The 18,776-nt window shown below is 36.4% G+C and overlaps 1 protein-coding gene across 1 annotated transcript in view; it reads left to right on the top strand.

The window, feature by feature from the left end:
* The window catches only part of GRB14 (growth factor receptor bound protein 14), a 60,263-nt gene extending 46,884 nt beyond the window's left edge, over nucleotides 1-13,379 (top strand). The window contains exons 7-14 of the mRNA XM_058839775.1: nucleotides 1,029-1,139; nucleotides 1,328-1,423; nucleotides 1,984-2,064; nucleotides 4,305-4,421; nucleotides 4,547-4,604; nucleotides 4,705-4,792; nucleotides 8,462-8,555; nucleotides 12,482-13,379. Coding sequence (XP_058695758.1) covers nucleotides 1,029-1,139; nucleotides 1,328-1,423; nucleotides 1,984-2,064; nucleotides 4,305-4,421; nucleotides 4,547-4,604; nucleotides 4,705-4,792; nucleotides 8,462-8,555; nucleotides 12,482-12,628 — 792 coding nt within the window. The 3' untranslated portion in view covers nucleotides 12,629-13,379. The remainder of the gene's footprint in view (nucleotides 1-1,028; nucleotides 1,140-1,327; nucleotides 1,424-1,983; nucleotides 2,065-4,304; nucleotides 4,422-4,546; nucleotides 4,605-4,704; nucleotides 4,793-8,461; nucleotides 8,556-12,481) is intronic.
* Nucleotides 13,380-18,776: the final 5,397 nt, after the last annotated feature.

The following is an 18,776-nucleotide window of genomic DNA, read 5'->3' as shown; positions in this document are numbered from 1 at the left end:
AAATTTATAACAAATAATTAAACTTATAGTGATAAAAAATAAAAAAATAAATTTGGTTATTATAGATAAAATCTTGAGAGATATGGAGATAAAAAACTGGGAAGGTGTTGTCTTAGAAATTGTAGTTTCTTTTTGCCTGGTAAGTTTGCTACATTCTGGTTGGTATTTCTCATAACAGAGTACCCTGTTAAAATGAATTTTCAAATACTAATTAAATTTCTGAAGTATGAGTAGATTTTCTGAAAAGCAGATATAGTAATTAATTATATAAAATAAGAATTTTTATAGGACAACTTTGGGAATTCTCAAAATTTGTCACTGGACAGTTTTTCATTTTACTAGTTCAAATTTTTTGATGGTGGTATGTTTAGCCTTATCATATTAAACACTGGAGTTGAGAAACCTTTTACATAAACTATTCAAACCAATGTTTATTCATGTTTTGGATTTTCTGTAATTACCTGCCAAAGTTTTCATTGAGCAGGTTTGTATTCTTAGGCAAATTTCTTTTGTTTCCTTGCTTCCTTGACATATATGCCTTATTATGTCAATACTAATAGTTATTATTAATACTAATACTAATACTAATAGGTTATTATTAGTGGGTAGAGATAATGGTTAGAAATAGTACTGTGCAATAATTCTAACAGTGTGTTGTTTTTCAGTTTATTAAAGTTTATTTTGTTTTGATGTTTGAAATGCATACTGCTCTCAAAACTTGCCTCCTACTCTAAGTTTATTATTGCTTGAATTTAGTGGAAGTTTTCTCAGAAATTATATAACTTGTAGTCTGAGGCTTTTGTGACTCTGGAAGAATAAACTCTTTAACTGGTTTGATTTTTTTTTCCCCTTTGCATTATGAAATGAATATTGAGTTGCTTCTTTTTAGATGTCATGATGTCATGGTTAAAACTGCAATTTGTAAGACTGTATTTTGGAACAGGATAACTACTGTACTCTTCCAAGTTTCTTATCTGGAGAGGCTGGCTAAAAGTAGTCTAACTGTATTACATTACTTTTCTTTTTAGGAGCCAAGGCATCTGCAGTTTTTCTGTGAATTCAGCAATAGTGATATGTACATGTCTTTAACAGGCAAAAAGATTTCTGGAGCACCAACAAACTATGGATTCTGCTTTAAGGTACAAACTTACTATTCTGATACATATTAAAGCAAGCCACAGTTTTTAGGTAAGCTTAAGCTTCTTTAAGGCTTTGAAAGCAATATTCAGCTGTCTTTTATAAAATAGGAGAATTAGTGGCTTTTATTTCAACAGGTATTATCTTCAAGATATGCTTTAATGCTAAAAAATGTGCTGTGGCCTTCTAGCCTAACAAATCAGGAGGAACCAGAGACCTGAAACAGCTCTGTGCAGATGATGAACAAAGTAGGACCTGTTGGATGACAGCAATTAGGTTACTCAAGGTAATATTTTTGTTTGGAGTTAGCTTCTTGCATAAGTGTGCTATGTGATAATTTGATGCTGTGAATAGAGAGGTAACATCGTTTTAGGTTCCCATGCAATAGCTGTATCAATTTTTTATGAAAGCAGGTTTTTTTTTCATCCCAGCAAGAAGAGACAGACCAAATCCTGGAATCATTGTAAGGGATGGAATGATGCTTCAGTTCTGAAAATATTTAGCATTAAACAAACATATGCTTCTGTGTAACCATGTTGAATTCAGTGAGATTGCTGAGTAATATTGAACACAAGAAGGGAACTTTAATGTTTTTAAAATGTGACTGTTTGTGACAAAATAGGAACAGGCCACTTGGTATATTAAATGGGTAGTATTTAATGCAAAGTGTACATTTAGAAAGGCAGCAGCAGCAATGTTGATGTAAATTTCCTTAGCCTAACATCTTTTGTCCCTGGTTTTAAATGGGAAAGAAAAGCATGTGCTATCTTTTTCATCTGAAAAGAAACCCTTGTTTGGCTTAGGTTTATAATTTAAAATGCTAACCATGTTATTTTCTGGTTTTAGTATGGGATGCAGCTGTATCAGAATTACATGCAACCATATCAAGGTAGAAGTGGCTGCAGCCCTTTGAATATAACACCTATGGTATGTCCCACAGCAGCTCCATGAATAAATACATGTTTCTGCCATTGTGCTCTTTTCAAGTAACTTGTGTCAGTTACACTACTGACCTGCTCCTTCGAAACTTTGCATGTGCAAATGCTTGCCGAAATATTTAGGGCTGCCAGGGTTGACTAGAGAGCTAATTAATTAATTTCCTTCAAACAAATGAGTTTAAAGGCTTTTCCCTTTCTAAAATCTCCAGTATTTTGGGAGTTCATTGGCTTGGTACTGTTGAATGAACAGAAGATTTTGAACAAAGCAGCAGAGCCATAAATGCATTAAAAGAGAAGCAAAGTGTTTAGGGTTACACAGGCTGATGAATAAGAAGGTTGTAACAAATCCTTTTTGATATACTTTCTCTTTTAATTCTAAATATATATATATATATAAAATATTATGTACTTGAGATGAATTTCAGCTGGTGTAATACTGACTGGACTTCAGAGAAAAAACATGATTTAGCAGATGGTCTACCCTGTTTTGGAGAAAAAACAGCCTATGCTATATATTGTGTCCATCTTCTCAGTCAGATAGTTGGAATTGGATGAGGTTGTCCATTTCTTAGTATCTTATGTTATCCCAGCTCTTCATGAGTCATTTGATTTCAGACTTTTTCATGGATGATTTATATCCCTTTTGTGGTTTGTGTTGGCTAAATTGGATAAAAATTACTTGTTGCCGAGATATGTGACAATGAGTTTATGGTGATTTTTTTTTAGCTTTGCCTTTATTAAAGTTCTTGCTGATAAAATGCCTAAGAAATGCATTTGCTATCACATGTATTCACAAAAGTAGCTTTCAGTGATCTTGCTAATAAGCATGGCTTATTAAGCATGTGCTTAATATGCTGCCTGTGTCTTACTTTGTGTTATGTGAAGCTACTGCAATAGCCAGCTGCTGCTCTTACGATGGATCAGGGAACTACAACTGATTCTTTCCTCTTTCACTGTTGTGTGTGTTTTAGCTCCCATGGCTTCTAAGAGGCAGAATCCATACCCACTGCTAACAATGGCACTGTCTTTCTACTCGTGTATAATTTATGAATTATAAACAGCAAATTGAATAATCTGGGGATTAAGTACACACGCTAATTCATATACTTCATAAGGAAGCCACTTCCACATTTCACATTCCTTAATTTCTCAACCATGTCAGCTAAAAAGAGTTCCCTCCACTCTGCTAGAGGCAAACATTTTGTCTTAATTTGCCCTTGTTTTTTCACTTCTGCAAAGTTCTTTACAGGTTACAGTTACTCAGATAGATCTTAGTCTACAGAGTCAAGAATTACAATGAACTACAGAATTGCTCTCTTCCATTTCTAGTTATAGTCATGCTTGTAACCAAGCAAAAAAAAAAAAAAAATACCAGAGCTGCTCTGGTTTTGGACTGGGAAGCTACAGAAATCTGGGCCTCTTGTGTCCAGATGTTGCTTTAACTTACAGAGTGCTAGAATGCTCTTTTATTTATTAGATATTCCAATGCCTGCCAACATTTGAGCCATCATGATTCTAATAAAACCTGATTTTGTAAACCTTGGTTTCTGAGAAACATTTTGGTGATTTTTTAGGACTATTCTGTCAAACCTCAATGTTCTTATTCAGTTTTTAAAAATTTGATCTTCACTGAGAGAAAAAAAACACAAGCATTTTTTTTGTAACAGATGCTACAGTTTTTGAGTCTGTGATTAGAGTTAGAGGAGATGTATTAAAATAGAAGTTATATGCTATAGAAATTGCTCTTTTCAATGCTTAAATATGGTAAACTGAATGGAAATTTATACAGCAAACGTATAAATCCAATATATTGCTAATGAAAAATTATGAATATTTTTTAAATTTGATCATTATATATAATAATTTTGTATTTTACCTTTTTTTCCCTTTTACTTGGACATCTTAGTAACAGTTTCCTGACTTGTTTGACATGGGAAGGGCTTGTTATAGTTAAAAATATAAATACAGTTTATGGTAAAGTGATGTATTTGTCATCCATTGCAGTAATGCAAAAAGATGGTCTGTCCTGCCAGACTATAAAATTGAGCTTTGCAGCAGCATACTGGAATTACAAATGCTCCCTAGGGTAAAATGAGTTTGGCTCTGATGGGAAACACTGCCAATACTTGAAATATCACTTACAAAACATAATGTTTTCTCAGAAGCTCACTTTTAAATGATGAATCTTGTAAAAAGTGAGCAAACTAAACTTATTTTTCTTTGTTGCAGAGAAGCATTTCAGAAAATTCTTTAGTAGCAATGGATTTCTCAGGACACAGAAGCAGAATTATAGAAAATCCAACAGAGGCCCTTTCAGTTGCAGTTGAAGAAGGATTAGCATGGCGGGTATAAAAACCTTTGATTTATCAGAATAGTTTTTTCTGGTTTGGTGTTTTGGTTTAGTGTTTTGTTTGTTTGTTTGTTTTTAAAGAAGAGCCTTGTAGTCATGTTTTTGCTTCTCTCCCATACAGAGGAGAGGGTGTCTCCGACTCAACTCTCATGGTAGTCCTATTGCCATGTCTAACATGGGTATGTGTGAATTAATTCCTTGCCAGAGAAATGCAAGAAATGCAATAACTGATTCTTTCAGTAAAGGGAAAGTGTTTTTTCACTGATTTTTTTTCTACAGCTATACACAGATCTCAGTCATGGTTCCATCATAAAATCTCTAGAGAAGAAGCTCAGAGACTCATTTTGCAGCATGGACTTGTAGATGGGTAAGTTAATTCTTTTCATAGTTTCTCTGAGACATGCTTCTAGCCAGCAACTCCTATTTTCATATGTCTCTTACTGGGAGGAGGTGGAGGAAGAAGTTTGCACTTACCTAATAGGAATAAAAATTCTTTTCTATAGGGCTATCTGGGGATCAGTTGGTTCCTATTTTATATCATTTGGAAACAATGAAGTGGTGATCTAAAACTTCGAATCTGTCACTGACCGATTACTTATGTCCATTCAGAGCCAAGCACTAGAGCTGTGTCTTTGCACAGGATTTTCTGGGAGCTGTCAACCTTGGCAGGCATCGCTGTCATTTGTATCTCTATTAGTGATGAAAGAGTGAAAGAAGGCCTGAAAACTATTCTTAAGATGAACCGTACTGGGACAGACATTGAAAAAACTATGCTTTTTTCTCATGAATTGGCTAAAAATTGTGTCATCCTTTAATAGTAAGCAATAAATGTTAGGATGAGACCTTAATTTTTTAAATATTTCATTTAAATATTAATTTAAAAAATGACAAAACAAGTAGGTGTTTTACATTCAAATCCTCCTGCTTTTCATTCCTGCACTTAGTCCTGTATGAAATGTAAACTCAGGCCTCCTTCATTCAATGAGTATTTCCATGAAAGTCTCAGTTTCTTTGAGTCTGCTTCCAGTTAGGTACCTGAAACATCAGATTGCTGGTTAAATTCCTTCAGTTTTAGATTAAGTCTGTTGTATTAGATTTAGATTAAGTCTGTACTATTTTCTACATCTACAGAAAGGGCTCCAGGAAAAAAAAATGAAGGGAAGGAAAGGGAGGCAAATCAGGTCATAATCAGCAGAGGGATGATTAGTTGGACTTCCACTTTCATATTTTTAATTTTTTATTTTTTTAATTTCCAGGGTCTTGTTTTTAAGCCTGGCTTATCATCTTGAAGTTAGTTCTGTGCTCTGCATTAAGTTAGTTCTGTGCTCTGCATTTATTTTTGCATTTGATAGAAGAATAGGACAGGCCATGGGGATGAATCCAACGTGTATTTTTGAGCAGGATGTCATTCCAGGCCTGATGCATCTTCCAGTGTATTTCTTACACACACACAGAGAAATGAGAAAGTGAATACATTGTTAGCATTGGTTTAGTCCAGTGTTGTTTATGCTATATTATTGAAGCCATTCATAGTTGTGCAGTGGGATTTTGAGGAGGATGATGCTTTTGTGTGGACTGCCTGGAATTAATTAGAACACTGGTAGTAGGAGTGCTTATGTGCTGTCTGATACATATTCAGGAGTTACTCTGAAGTAATGATCACATGACATCATGTGTTGACATCATTTTGATGAGCTAAAAGCATGAATTGTCACCAGAAATACAGCCATTTTTAATGGGAAAAACAAGACTAGTTTCCGGAGTGAGGGCAGAGAAAACAATCCATATTGATCCTTTTAAGGTGATCCCGAACAGGGAGCTCTCACACATATATGACAAGGGATAGGGCCTCTGTAATACTCTGTGTACCAACAAATATGTTGTTCATGATGGCTTTTACAAGATAAGGAGGCAATTATATAAACTAACTACAGTAGTTGTAGTATTTGGATAACTCAATAACAGATTTAGGGACAGCAACAATCTTAAGGCATGCTATGATGAAGGAAGGTTTTTGCATCTGGTGTTAAACCAACTTTTTAAAATAAGTTCACATGGTGATATTGTAGACTTTGTATTTTATCCCCTAAAGTATGTTTGAAGACTTTTCAGTGGTAAGTGGTTGGCAGGATTGCAAACTGATTGATTGATGGAAGGGGTAAGAGCATTACCAAAAGCCCCATGGAAAGGTCTAACTTGTCGTTCAGAGAACTTCATGAGGGAGAAGTTGACCAGAGTCATCCAGCATGTCTAAAAAGCTCCTTCCAGCCAACATTTGAGATTCTGTGAACTACAGCCCATTCTTCTTAACAAAGTTTTTAAAAGCTCTTTGACAACTTAAGTAGATCTATTGTGATTATGGTAGAAAATAATAAAGATCTTTTTATCTGAAGGAGAAGACATATTGCTTATATTTGTGATAAAACAAGGAAAGCAATAAAAAAATGTTATTTGAAAGAACTGTTGAATGGGAACTTAAATCCCAATCAAAGTGATTACATTGTGTTTCATTTAATGTGGATCCTAGTAATAGGGTATAGAGACCCCATCTTAGATATCTGCAAAGTGGCACACTCCTACAGTGTCATTTTTCTGAATAAAATGAAGTGGCAGTCATTAATGACAAATGCATACAATAAGAAGTGAGTGCACAGGGTCTGTGCTAAGTGCTGTGACTGTCTCGTTCGTGTCCCGGGGAGTGAGAGCCCACTAGGTGGTGGGAGCGAGCCGCTTTGAGCGGAGCCCGCGCTGCCCGCGCCGAGCGCTGAGCCGGCAGCAGCCCTCGGGAGAGCTGCGCTTGTGCAGGGCTCCGAGCTAGACTGCGCAGGGATTTTGACAGCAATGCTAATGATTCTGGGCTCCAAATGTCTTAATTCCAGGTATTTTCTTAATGTGTAAAAATGGAACTCTTAAAAACTTTGAGAACGAAGTTAGTACTTTGGATCCATGCCGGAAGTCAGTGAAAATCCGCTGCAAACCTTTGGCTGTTTTTTTTTAACTTGAAATTCTTTTCCTGTAGTAGCTGGGCTGTCATTTCTGGTGTGTGTTGGGGCAAACAGTTATGATTAGGTGATCACTAATGCTGGTTTGCTTAAAACCTGCAAGTCCATTTTGCCCATTTCTTTTCTGTCCTGAGAGAGAAGCATGCTTGGCAGTGGCTGTCCCTCCATTTCCCTTCTTTGGCACATTGGTCAGCTATATCTGTTCCAGAGCTGCACAGTACAAGCAGTTCAGACTCTTTCCACTCCAAAGCTATCTATCAGGTTCTTCCCTGTCTTCAGACTGTTCTCTGCCAATATTCCAAACCAGGCGATTCAATGCAAACTGTCTCACGCTGGTAATCATCCTGTGCCTGTGCCACGTTATTCTACCAGGATTATGGCAAAGTTACGTTTGTCCTTGTTCTGGTTGGAATAAGCTGTCAGTGAATTAGTTGCAGTGGCACTGTTGGCCATTCAGAGTGTTATGATTTGAATAATGATTCCATAAAGCAAGCTGAGTGTAGCTCTGTCTTATTGGGAATTTTGCTACTGTACAGAAATGAGAGTGCATTTATGAGGATTGGCCAGATGTGAAAAACATTCTTGTTTTGTGTGCCTTGCATTACCTTTTCTATAAAATTCCTGTTTAACTACCTTTTAAATTTTCCTTATAATGCTTGTGATTTTGGAAAATTCAAGTTTTCTCTAGTCAGAGTCCAAAGAAAAATTTTGTTCAAAGCACAAACTTTGAGGGTGCTTTTCTGTCTGAAGAAATGTATTGTAATTCTATGCAGTGTAAAAACTAACGCCTACAGTGTCATTTATTCTGAGAATGCATGTTTTTCACATAATAGACAAGGTGAAGAAGAATTTAAGAGAAAATATTCTCAGTGACACATTTGCAGAGAAATGCTGATTAAAAGCCTAACTTACATAATTGATATTATTTATGCTTTTCACTAATACTTGTTGTAATGAATTTAGAACAGTTTTAACTGGATGTTTATTAAAGGATTTCAAATTGTCTTACTTGGAAATTTTTTGATCTCTTCTAGGGTATTCCTGGTACGTGATAGCCAAAGTAACCCCAAAACATTTGTATTGTCACTGAGTCATGGATTAAAAATAAAACATTTTCAAATTGTACCAGTAAGTGAGTTTTTTCAGTTTATTTATGTAGTTGTAAAACCAAACAATTGAATAACTATGACAGACTATTGAAGAATTTTTTTTTCTTTTGTTGTTTTATGAAAGATGTAAACATACCTGTATCATTAAATATAATTAGTATGCTTTAGTGGAGTTGAACTTTTTGAGCTTTGCTATTTGATTTGTTCTAAAGTTTGACTAGTAGTATGAAATCCTGAAAAGTTTCTTGAAAAATTAAACTAATCTATTTCAACTGGAATAGAAGCAACCCTGATGGCATGAAAATCATGTATTAATAGAGTTTGTGCTTCCTTTTACTTTTCAGTATGTACACAATTTCTTAGTCATCTATTTTGGACTGCCTCCGTTGTGTGTCCAAATCTCAGTCTTCTGTTCAGGATAGTTTCAATATTTGTAGTCAAGCATATTTTGTTGACCTCTCTTATTGTTACTGTGGTATATTCATGTACAGGTCTTCTTCAGGGAAACTACAAAAAAAAAAAAAAAAAAAAGATTATTTAGTACATCTGCTTTATAGGTAAGCTGAAAGTTATTAGCTGAAATCATATTTCTATTAGTTTTCATTGAACATACTGTCCAGTTATCCTGCCAGAATGGTTAGCCATCCTCATTGCTTCCACTCTTTCACAAGGTGGTTTATGTGGGTTTCTTATGCTGCTTCTCTTGAGATGAGAAATACTTGAGCGTTTTGTGTTTTGGCTACAGATACTTGACATAACTGAGCAGACCCAGAGCTTTTTTATCTCTCTTTACAAGAACCTTTCTTCCAGACCACATAATACTTTAGCCTCCATGTTTCTTCCTGCTGAAGTTTCCAGCAGATTCTGCTCTTTCTCAGTAGAAATTAGTTAAGTGACACTATTTTTTTTTTATTTTTTTTTTTTGTCTTTGATCATTGATCATTCACCAAATTTCTGTATGCCTTACGTAGGCCTTTAGCTGATATCCTCCACTAAAAAAAGTTCATGTAGAATAAAACTGAAGCATTATTTGAGAGGAGGAAAGAAGTCGATCAGATCAGCTGTAAGACTTGTCTAGGATTTTATTGTGTTTAGGTACGGAATATGGAGGATTCCTTCATCCAAAAATGATAGTTACTCAACGTATCCATGAGATCATCAATGTATAATACTTGATAAGAATCCTTGTAAGATCTCTGTGCATTCATTGACTGTAGTCAGTTCCAGTATTTACTTTGGTATAACTGTTGTGTGGTTTAGAAAACCTTCTGAACTCCATACAAAGAGTGTATGATTTCTACTTCATTGGGATGTCCTTTAACTCTCAAATTTCAGAGACCACTTTTTGCTATCAGGGAACAGACCCTCCCTTCTCTAAGCACAGGTGTTGCAGTATATTTAGTTTCCTCTGAGATGGATTATTCTATTCTCTTCTTCCTTTCAGAAGACTGTGCTAAAACCTTGTTCTCCTGTTGTGGGATCTTTGCAGGAACTAGGAATTCTTAGTTTTGATATCAATTGTCTACAAACTTGGGTCACATTTTCCATGCTGTTCATCAAGAAGACCTGTACCACTTCATTGCAAAACTTGACTTACTTGAAGGAAATGTTTTTGAATTGTTTTTTAACTAAATAAATTTCTCCTATGCTAGTAACCAGAAAAAATAAATTATGATGAGAACAGCTTAATCCAGAGAGAGTGTGTCAGCATGTTAGCTGTTTGTCCCCCAAATATTGGCATATTTCAGTTCCTTTCTTTCAGTTTCTGGTTGCATTCAGTAACCTCATTCCATTCTCAATACCCTGACTTAAATGTGCTCTTTTTTTGCTAGAACAGTGCTCTTTAATGATTTCAGAAAATTGTTGTTTAAGGAAGGAAGGGTTTTGGTTCCAGTTGCTGCTGATCTAAATGATGTGATCATTTGCTAAGAAACAAGCCATTTTGTATTACAGTGGTATATTCATAACTTATTAGTTGAAGATTAGGGTTATCTCTTTGAATTTTGAAATTCTACTGTTCTTTTAAACTCTTAGCTGTTTCCAGCCATTGTAAAGGCAAACGTTCTTACTAAATGTAAACAAAGAAATGTAATTTACAAAGCCTTTTTACAAGGTAAAAACAATTCAATCTCTAAATGGATTATTTTTCTCTTGTATTTTAGGTTGCTTCAGGTTATGCTGCACTTAAAAATGTCTCCTTTTAGATAGGGTATGCAGCCTGCTAGTTCATGCCTCACCCATGTAAACAGGTGCCTCATGTTAACATTGGTAACCTGTGCAACAGGTATTGCAGGTGGGTAGTAGTTTACAACTGATTGTAAAAACTTCAGAAGGAAACCTTTGGAATAAATTTGGGATCCTGTACTGTGAAAATTGGAGGGCTTTTTAGTTTAAAGGTATTTTTCAGCCTTTATACTCTGAGCTGATGCAAGTTCACATCAATGGATTCTGTCCTGAAATTTCATCCATATGAAAGATGAAGAGTTGATACACAGTTCTGGGACTGTCTTTTTCTAATAAATGTTTTCTCATAACAACCTTCTTAGCTTGCAGAAGATGCTAGGTTCTTAGGCAACAGAACTTTGACATAAGTTTTTACTTTGAGAAATGTTAATAGCTTTAGAATTAGCAGTCTGTCTGGTATTAATTTCAAGGTTTGGAATTAACTTGTTAGGAGGATAACAGATATTTGAATTGTTAACTCTCCTTGCCTGCAGTGTGTTGGCAGGAAAATTGCATTCATAAAGGAAGTCCAATGAATGTTAATCCATTTTCAGGTTCTTGGCTGGAGCACAGGAATTTACACATTCTCACATTGGTAATTCCTTAACTAGCAGTGTTTGACTGGTTTGACCAAAGTCTGAGAATAAAGAAATTGCAAACTACTTCCAGTCATGGTAGAAAGGGGTAGAATAACTAGGAGTCATAAGCAGTTCAGCAGCTGCTTGAGATAAAACATCTTAATTACAGGTAAGACAGCTAATTGTATCTTCTCCCTTCTCCTGTATTCAAGTAGGGTAGTTCCATCTTTCCCTAGCACACCATCTGCTACTCTGTGCTAGCCCTACTTCAGGATCGTCTGTTCACTACTCTTTCAATCTTGTATCTTTTTTTCCCTTTTCTTTTTAAAAATACTTTGAATAGGTTTTTTCACCCTATATTTACATGAATACCAATTAGTAACTATTTCAATAATCCTCTTGATATTACGTATATCAGCAGCTGAGGAACTAAATCAAGAAATTGTATAGTCGGCAGTGCAATACAAATTGTATAAGAGCTAACATTCAGTAACTTAGAAGAGGGAAATAGTGATTGCAAACTTTCAAGCATCTAAAACTCAAAAGGAATCTTTCAAGGTATCAAAGTTTCTTCTTTTCTGTATCTGTGCTAATACATGTTTGGAGCTGCAGCAATTCCTCCTACAACAAAGAACTACTAGAGCAAGTATGTCACTCTTGTGATGGGCAGTGTCTTGTGTAGCTAATACTACCCAGCACTCCACTGCACTGGTGTGTAGCCTCATCATACTTAAAAAAAGTGACAGGAAATCATGGAAGTGAATAGAGCAAAGGTTGAAATCTATGAGTAACCTCAAACTTGGTTGCTTAATGTCACTCTGTAAGAACTCAGGGTTGGTATTAACCCCAGCTATCATTCCAAAACAAAGGCATGAAGTAGTATTGTTAGTGCAGAAAGAGTATTCCTATACTTATTTAACTGTTCTGTCCTTTTAGGTGCGTGCTTGAAGTCAAATAATACGTTGGTTTCCTATTGTTTTGGGGTTTTTTTGTGTAAATTACCACTGTATTTTTAATGCTCACAGTAGTTGTAAGATTATGAATATATTGGTGTGTAAGAACACTTCTCAAGCAAGTGTTCCAGTCAGAAGGCATACCATAGCGAAAGAGAATATAATTGAATCTTGTTTTTCCATTTTTACAGTTGGAAGATGATGGGAAGCTATTCTATACCCTTGATGACGGTCATACCAGATTTACTGATCTCATCCAGCTAGTGGAATTCTATCAACTTAATAAAGGAGTACTACCTTGCAAGTTAAAACACTATTGTGCACGGATTGCTCTTTAACCAAAGTATTTGTTGTTTCATCAGAGGGATAGGAAGATATTAGTATACTTTTACCTCCTAAAGGCAATTTGTATAGAAAAAAGGGGGAAAAACACATTACATTGTAAAGATTCTATGTTTAAGCTGAAAAAAAATTAAAAAAAATAATATCCTATGTAGATAAGAACTTTGCTTTGTGATTGTCACAGCAAAATTAACTTTATGGTTTTGAAAAACCGTTCTTTCCAATGTAATTCTTTAGTGTTGTCTTGAACTTTCTGGGTTTTTTTTTCAACTGAAAACAGTTTTGGAAAATACTGTGTAACTCCTACAAAAATATAACTGAAGGAAAATCTTTGTTCTTAGCTTTAAAATTAATTTTTTTCTCTATACATGTTTCTCATAATTTCTATTCATCACATAAAAGAATAATGTTTACTGTGGCAAGGATAAAAAGCTGAACTACACATTTTATTTGTAAATAAAATGAATAAATATTTTGCACTATATTTTTGAATGCTACTTTGAGGATTATCGTATCCAAAAAGTGAAAAGTCATTAAAACCACTTATAACTGCTCAGTTGTATTGAGTTGTGCTATTCTTGTTGTAATATTTTAATGGATTTTTTCTCTAATCCAGTAACTGAATCTACATCTCTATGCAGAGCTGGACTGTCACTTACCTGGCTGTGAAATGTATAAACCTGCCTAAATTACTATGTAGTGCATAATGTATTTTAGTGTATATCTATAATCTCTGACACAAAGAGAGGCAGAAAGACCTTTTAAGTACTGTGAATCTTTGCACAGTACTTAAAGTACTGTTGAGGAGGGAATCCATTTCAATTTCCCTTAAAAAAATAAAAGTAGTGTTATAATCATTGTAAATTATCAATAATTTACTTACAAATAAAGGTAAATCCAGTGGACTTAGCTGAAAACCTCATGAGAGTGTATTTGCAGTCAGTTCCTAGTTTATTTTATTATTTGTTATAAAATAAATTTGTCAATTTAACTACTAGTGAAGGAATCCTTACAGATTACCAAGTATCTAACATGCCAGCTAAAAAGAGCTGTGCCAGTAGGCCAAGTAAAATTTTGGACCACAGCATCAGAACTAATTTTGATATTTGTATTTTGAAGAAGAGTTGATACTGCTGTATCCTTGGACAGAAACTTGAGTGGAATGGGACTTGGGAAGGAGGCATCCCCAAACTGATGCTTTGCTGTCCAAGAGATTGGATCTTGCTTTGAGGGTTCAGGACATTGTCCTGGATATCTTTACAAAGGGTAAAGGCTGGAGTAAAAGTGGTGTTTGAAGATGGGCCATGACACTGAATCCAGCTCCCCCTTCCTATGCTTGCTTGAGTTCCCTGAGTGCCAGGCATAGCAGCTGCTCTGCTGTAGGGGGAGGTGGGAGAGAAGGTAAAGGAGGCCTGGGTGAGAGATGGAGCCCGTGGGCCCGGAGGCACAGCGGTTCCAGGACGTGTCAGCTGACAAGGTCATGGACATGGAAGTATGAGAACAGTATGGTAACTGTAGCCTGTGGTTTTGTTATTGTGTGTCTCTGGAAGGCAAGCATAATAACATAATACTGTGATACTTAATTTACCGGCTTGATCCACACATCACTGACCTTTTCCTCTGGTATGCAAATGCAGTTTTTAAAGCTCATTAAAAAAGCAACTCTTCCTAATGTGTACCAAAGATGCAACATATGTGGTGCCTAAGATCATTACATTAGGAAAGCCTTGTAAAACTCTTTACAGTCTAATAAATACAACTCTTAAAGCTCAAATGTGATTTCAAAATGTACTTTAAAAAAAAAATTAAAACCTCTTCAGGTTCTGTTTAATAATGTGATTACTTCTCAGGTAGTTTTATTTCAGATGTTGATGTAGAATAAGGAGAAACATTCTCTGCATCCCTTATTTGTAATCATCTCTTGACAAGTGTCTATTGTCTATTTTAGTCCATTTCTTCTTGGGACATGTGAAAGCTTCACTATAATTTTTGCTTGGATTTATGTATGCATGCTTGGCAGAGAAGCCAACTGCTCAGTGAGTGAGTACCTGTCACTGTTGGACCTATCAGAAGAGAAAATAATGTAGAAATTATGTCACATGGTGGAGAGACATCAACCATCAAGAAGCTTTGCCCGCTTTTTCCTTTTTGTTTCACAAGTGAAATTGAAAAACAAAAAACAAAACTCAGCCAAAATAATAATAATAATAATAAAACCCAAGTAAAATGAAGTATTGCTTAATGAGCATGGGATTTGGACATTTGAACTGTCAAATATTCAAAGCTTTCTTATACTGCAAAGCATTTCCTCCTGCATTTTGACAGCTCTCTTAATTAAAATCTAAACTGAAATGTTGCTGAGAATACATAATCTCTTTTATATGATGTGTATACCTTTCCTGAACTCTGTTGTTTGTGACCATGCCAGAAAAAAAACCAAACCAGTAAAACTAATAAAATCTAGTTTGCAGTTTAAATGACTTCACAGGCTACCTCCTTGTTTAAATATTACTGAACAAGCAACCATGAAGGAGGTGGTCTTAATTTGTAAAAGCAAAGCACCAAACACCACCCTTTAAAAGTCAAATATTCTGATATCCCAGACTTCTTTCTAATGTACTAAATGGTACATGTGGTTGGTACATGACTTTCAAGATCCTTACTTGCAACCAGTCAGCAAGGAATTTCTGTGAGATCAGCCAGGATATGTCTGACCATAAAGTTCTTTGGGGGTGTAGGCAATGCTTTTTAGACAGAATTTCAGTGTGTTAACTGTCACTTCTAATTAGGAATACTACACGTTGGTGCCCACCTTCACAAAGAGAATTGGCTAATCAGGAGTTGCTAACAGCTCAGGAAGAAATCAGTACTATTTTGGGCAAGCCCGTCTATCTGTCTCCAACATTTGCTTCTCTACAAAATGTGGACAATTTTATATCTACCTCACAGAAAGTTTATGGACTGATTTTTAAGAAAAAAACCCAACGGAACAATATAAACTGGTGTTACTTGCAGAAGGGTTCTTTAATACTTAAATGGAATGTTTTTACCTTTACTTGGTGGAAATTCAGAGCCAAAACACCTAGGTATGAAGCATAGTATTTGAAAAACTCTTCATGTTTTCTTCAGATTTAAAATGTTATCCTTCTCTGAGTGTTTATGTGTAGTGCACTACCAGGAAGAGAGAACTGAGCTTGCCATGTAGAGGAACCAAAAGCAGTGTAAGTGAACAAGCCTAGCTTGCTATCTGGGGTAATTAGCCCTGCAGGGGTACTCTGTGAGATGTGAGCTAGTGCAGAGATCATGCTGAAGCTCAGCATTGTATTTGTTGGCATGCCCTTTGTGCCTTAGTTTCCAATCTAAAAATCTTCTTGGCTCAAAGGAGATTAAAAGTTAATTCACTGGTGTTTCATAACGTATATACTTTCCTGGCTGGAATTAAGATGCACAGGCAGCATTAAATTACATTTTTAAACTTCTGAGTGTTTTTACTTAACAATCTTATTAAGTCACTGGAGTTTTTTGCAATGTAGTTAGTCTTTGAGTCATCCAACTAAATGTTTTGAAAGAGAGCTTTAACCCATTAAATAAAAGAGGATTATATATGTAACTAACTACAAGTGGGATCTTGCGAGGATAATTGAATTTCTGTCAAATGTTGTCTGTTACATCCTGGTTTAAGAATTGTAGCATTTTGTGCTTCCCTGGGGGTAGAATTATTCTATAGTGTGCTTGGAGTATCTCATTTTAAGTTAAAATCAGCTTATTTCAAGAGGATAGCCTTTTTTTGTTGTTATGTTGTTTAAAAGCTACTCATCTTCATCTAAACAGAAGCCACTCATTCACCAATTAGTTTTAACTGTTTAAACCTATCTATTAGCTTTGGCTTGCAAATAAGTCTAGCATTTGTCTGTAAGAAATCTTATATATAATTCTTCTTACCTTTATTAAAATAGTTTAGAAAAAGACAAAGCAATTTACAGTTTACATTAGCGTTTCTGTTTGATTAGAAAAATAATTATTTTTATTACTGTTCTGGTATTTCAGAGTACTATTCTAGTATTCACACTGTAATGCATTCCATTTCTAATTTCAACTTTGTAGCTGAAATCATCGAAGATGGGACATACCCCATTACTTGAATATACTTGCAAGCTTTCAGAGGTTAAACACTTATGGTCTATGCATAATCAATGTGTATGGTAGTGCAATTAATGTTAACTTTAATGAAATGCATGAATATTTAAAACTTAATGAATCTGACTTTACAGCACGCTTTACAGCCTGGCTCACATATGCGAACAGTATTGACTGTTGGCCTCTGGATGTCAGCAGTGTATCACGAAATTCCTGTAATCAGCCGCTGTTTTCATGCTTCCTCCCAGAAATATCTGTGACTTGTGGTCTCTGCACACCTCCAGAACACCCAGTGCTTTTTCCTCTTATAAATTATTCACTTACTCTGTACCAATTAGTTCTACCAGTTGCTAGGTTTGTTATCAAGTTAAGCTTCAAGACAAGAACCTGAACTCAATGAGTGATTAAAAATTTATTAGCAGAGATGATTAAATATGCAGATAGTCTGTGAAGCTTGTTCTTGAAACCATTATATTACCTTTTTAATACTAATGATTTGTATAATTAATTTTATAAAAGCCTGAAAGTCTTTTAAAAAAATTCAGAGTAGGACATAAAAGGGAAGAGATTAAATGCAGAGGAGGCAGTGAACCTGAGCATTAAAACAGCTCATTCACATGTATAGGCAATAAAGTGATTTCCTTACAGGAATAGTTTGTGGTTTTTCTTCCCCTCTGCTAAGTTGATTATTTTATTAATCTTTTAAGCAATTTGGGAAAACTCTTATCAACTAGTGAGTCATATTTTCAAAATAGAACTTGATGTGATTAACGCTGATAATATAGATGATTCCCTGAAACTTTACAATTAAAACTCAGTTCCTACAACATTTAAGCACATGCTGGATTTAGGCATGTGAAGAGCGGGAAAGAAGATAGAGGTGCATTACCACCACAGGGTGCCACTGAGCAGCGTGACCAGCGCCAGGCGAAGTTTCTGAGGGAGGGGTTGCCCTCAAGCTGTGTTTCTGAGGGGGAGGGAGGTGAGCAGAGCCCCCAAGCTGTGCCCATGGCAGCAGCCAGGCCTGTTTGGGGTGTGGGCAGCAGGACTCCCCAGAACCCGCTGGGAGGGGAGCAGCCTGGTGCTTTGAACCTGCAGGCTGGCTCAGAAGATGGGCCTGACCTCCTTTCCACGGGGGAAAGAAAACAAATTACTTTACTGCTCCTTAAGGGAGTAGCTAGAGCAGAAGTCAGTCCTGGGGCAAGGCTTCTTGCCTTCCACGTTCCTGAGAGAAACGAGCCCTGAAGGTGGTAGCTATGGCTGCAGGGAGTGCAGGCAACTGCTACCAGCCAAGGGTGTGGACATGGCGCTGCTTTTGGCAGCTGCTGGTACATGCAGTGGGGTCTGAGTTGGTTTGTACCTCTGTGAGCTGGTTTGTACCTCTGTGAGCTGGTTTAGGAGGTAATGAGACCTGGCCACACACTGGGAGCTGGTGTAGCGGGGATGTGAGGGAGGCTTAGGGGTGAGCTGTGGGCTGCCATTCCAGCAGGGCAGGCGGCACTGGGTGGGCCACACAACTCAGCACTCTGCAGCAGGGAGAGCCCAAGTTCTCTGTTCTCTCCCTCTCCTTCCAGCTCTGCCTGGTGCTGTGCTACCAAAGGCCACAGCTGGTGGCCCCAGGCACACCCCAGGAATGAGCTGCTGTGAATGAGGTTTGAAGGAAGGTGAGGGTCTGGACAAAGTAGGTGTGAGCAGCCCAGCCTCCTGGAAAACCAGAAGTTGCCCCTCAGGTGATGCTGATGAACCCCACCAGCTGGAGCTTGTCAGAGCTAATGTGTTGCCCTTAAGGACTATGTGCGAGCTGGCTTTGAGTAGTAGGTGTGTGCTGGGTTGAGGGCTGGTATGGAAAGTAAGTGGAATTTTTATTTTTTTTTCAAGGCTGTGGCTTTGAGGTGGGAAGGGAAAATAATGAGTGGAGATTGTCATGCATCTCTTGTGTTGCCCCTTTCTTTTTGTGAAGTAGGGTGCCTTTATTCTCAAGTGCTAAGCTTTATGTATCAGTATTTA

The sequence above is a fragment of the Poecile atricapillus genome, chromosome 5 (genome assembly GCF_030490865.1).
Source record: "Poecile atricapillus isolate bPoeAtr1 chromosome 5, bPoeAtr1.hap1, whole genome shotgun sequence".
Classification (NCBI taxonomy): Eukaryota; Metazoa; Chordata; class Aves; order Passeriformes; family Paridae; genus Poecile; species Poecile atricapillus.
This window is presented reverse-complemented; position numbering and strand designations above follow the sequence as displayed.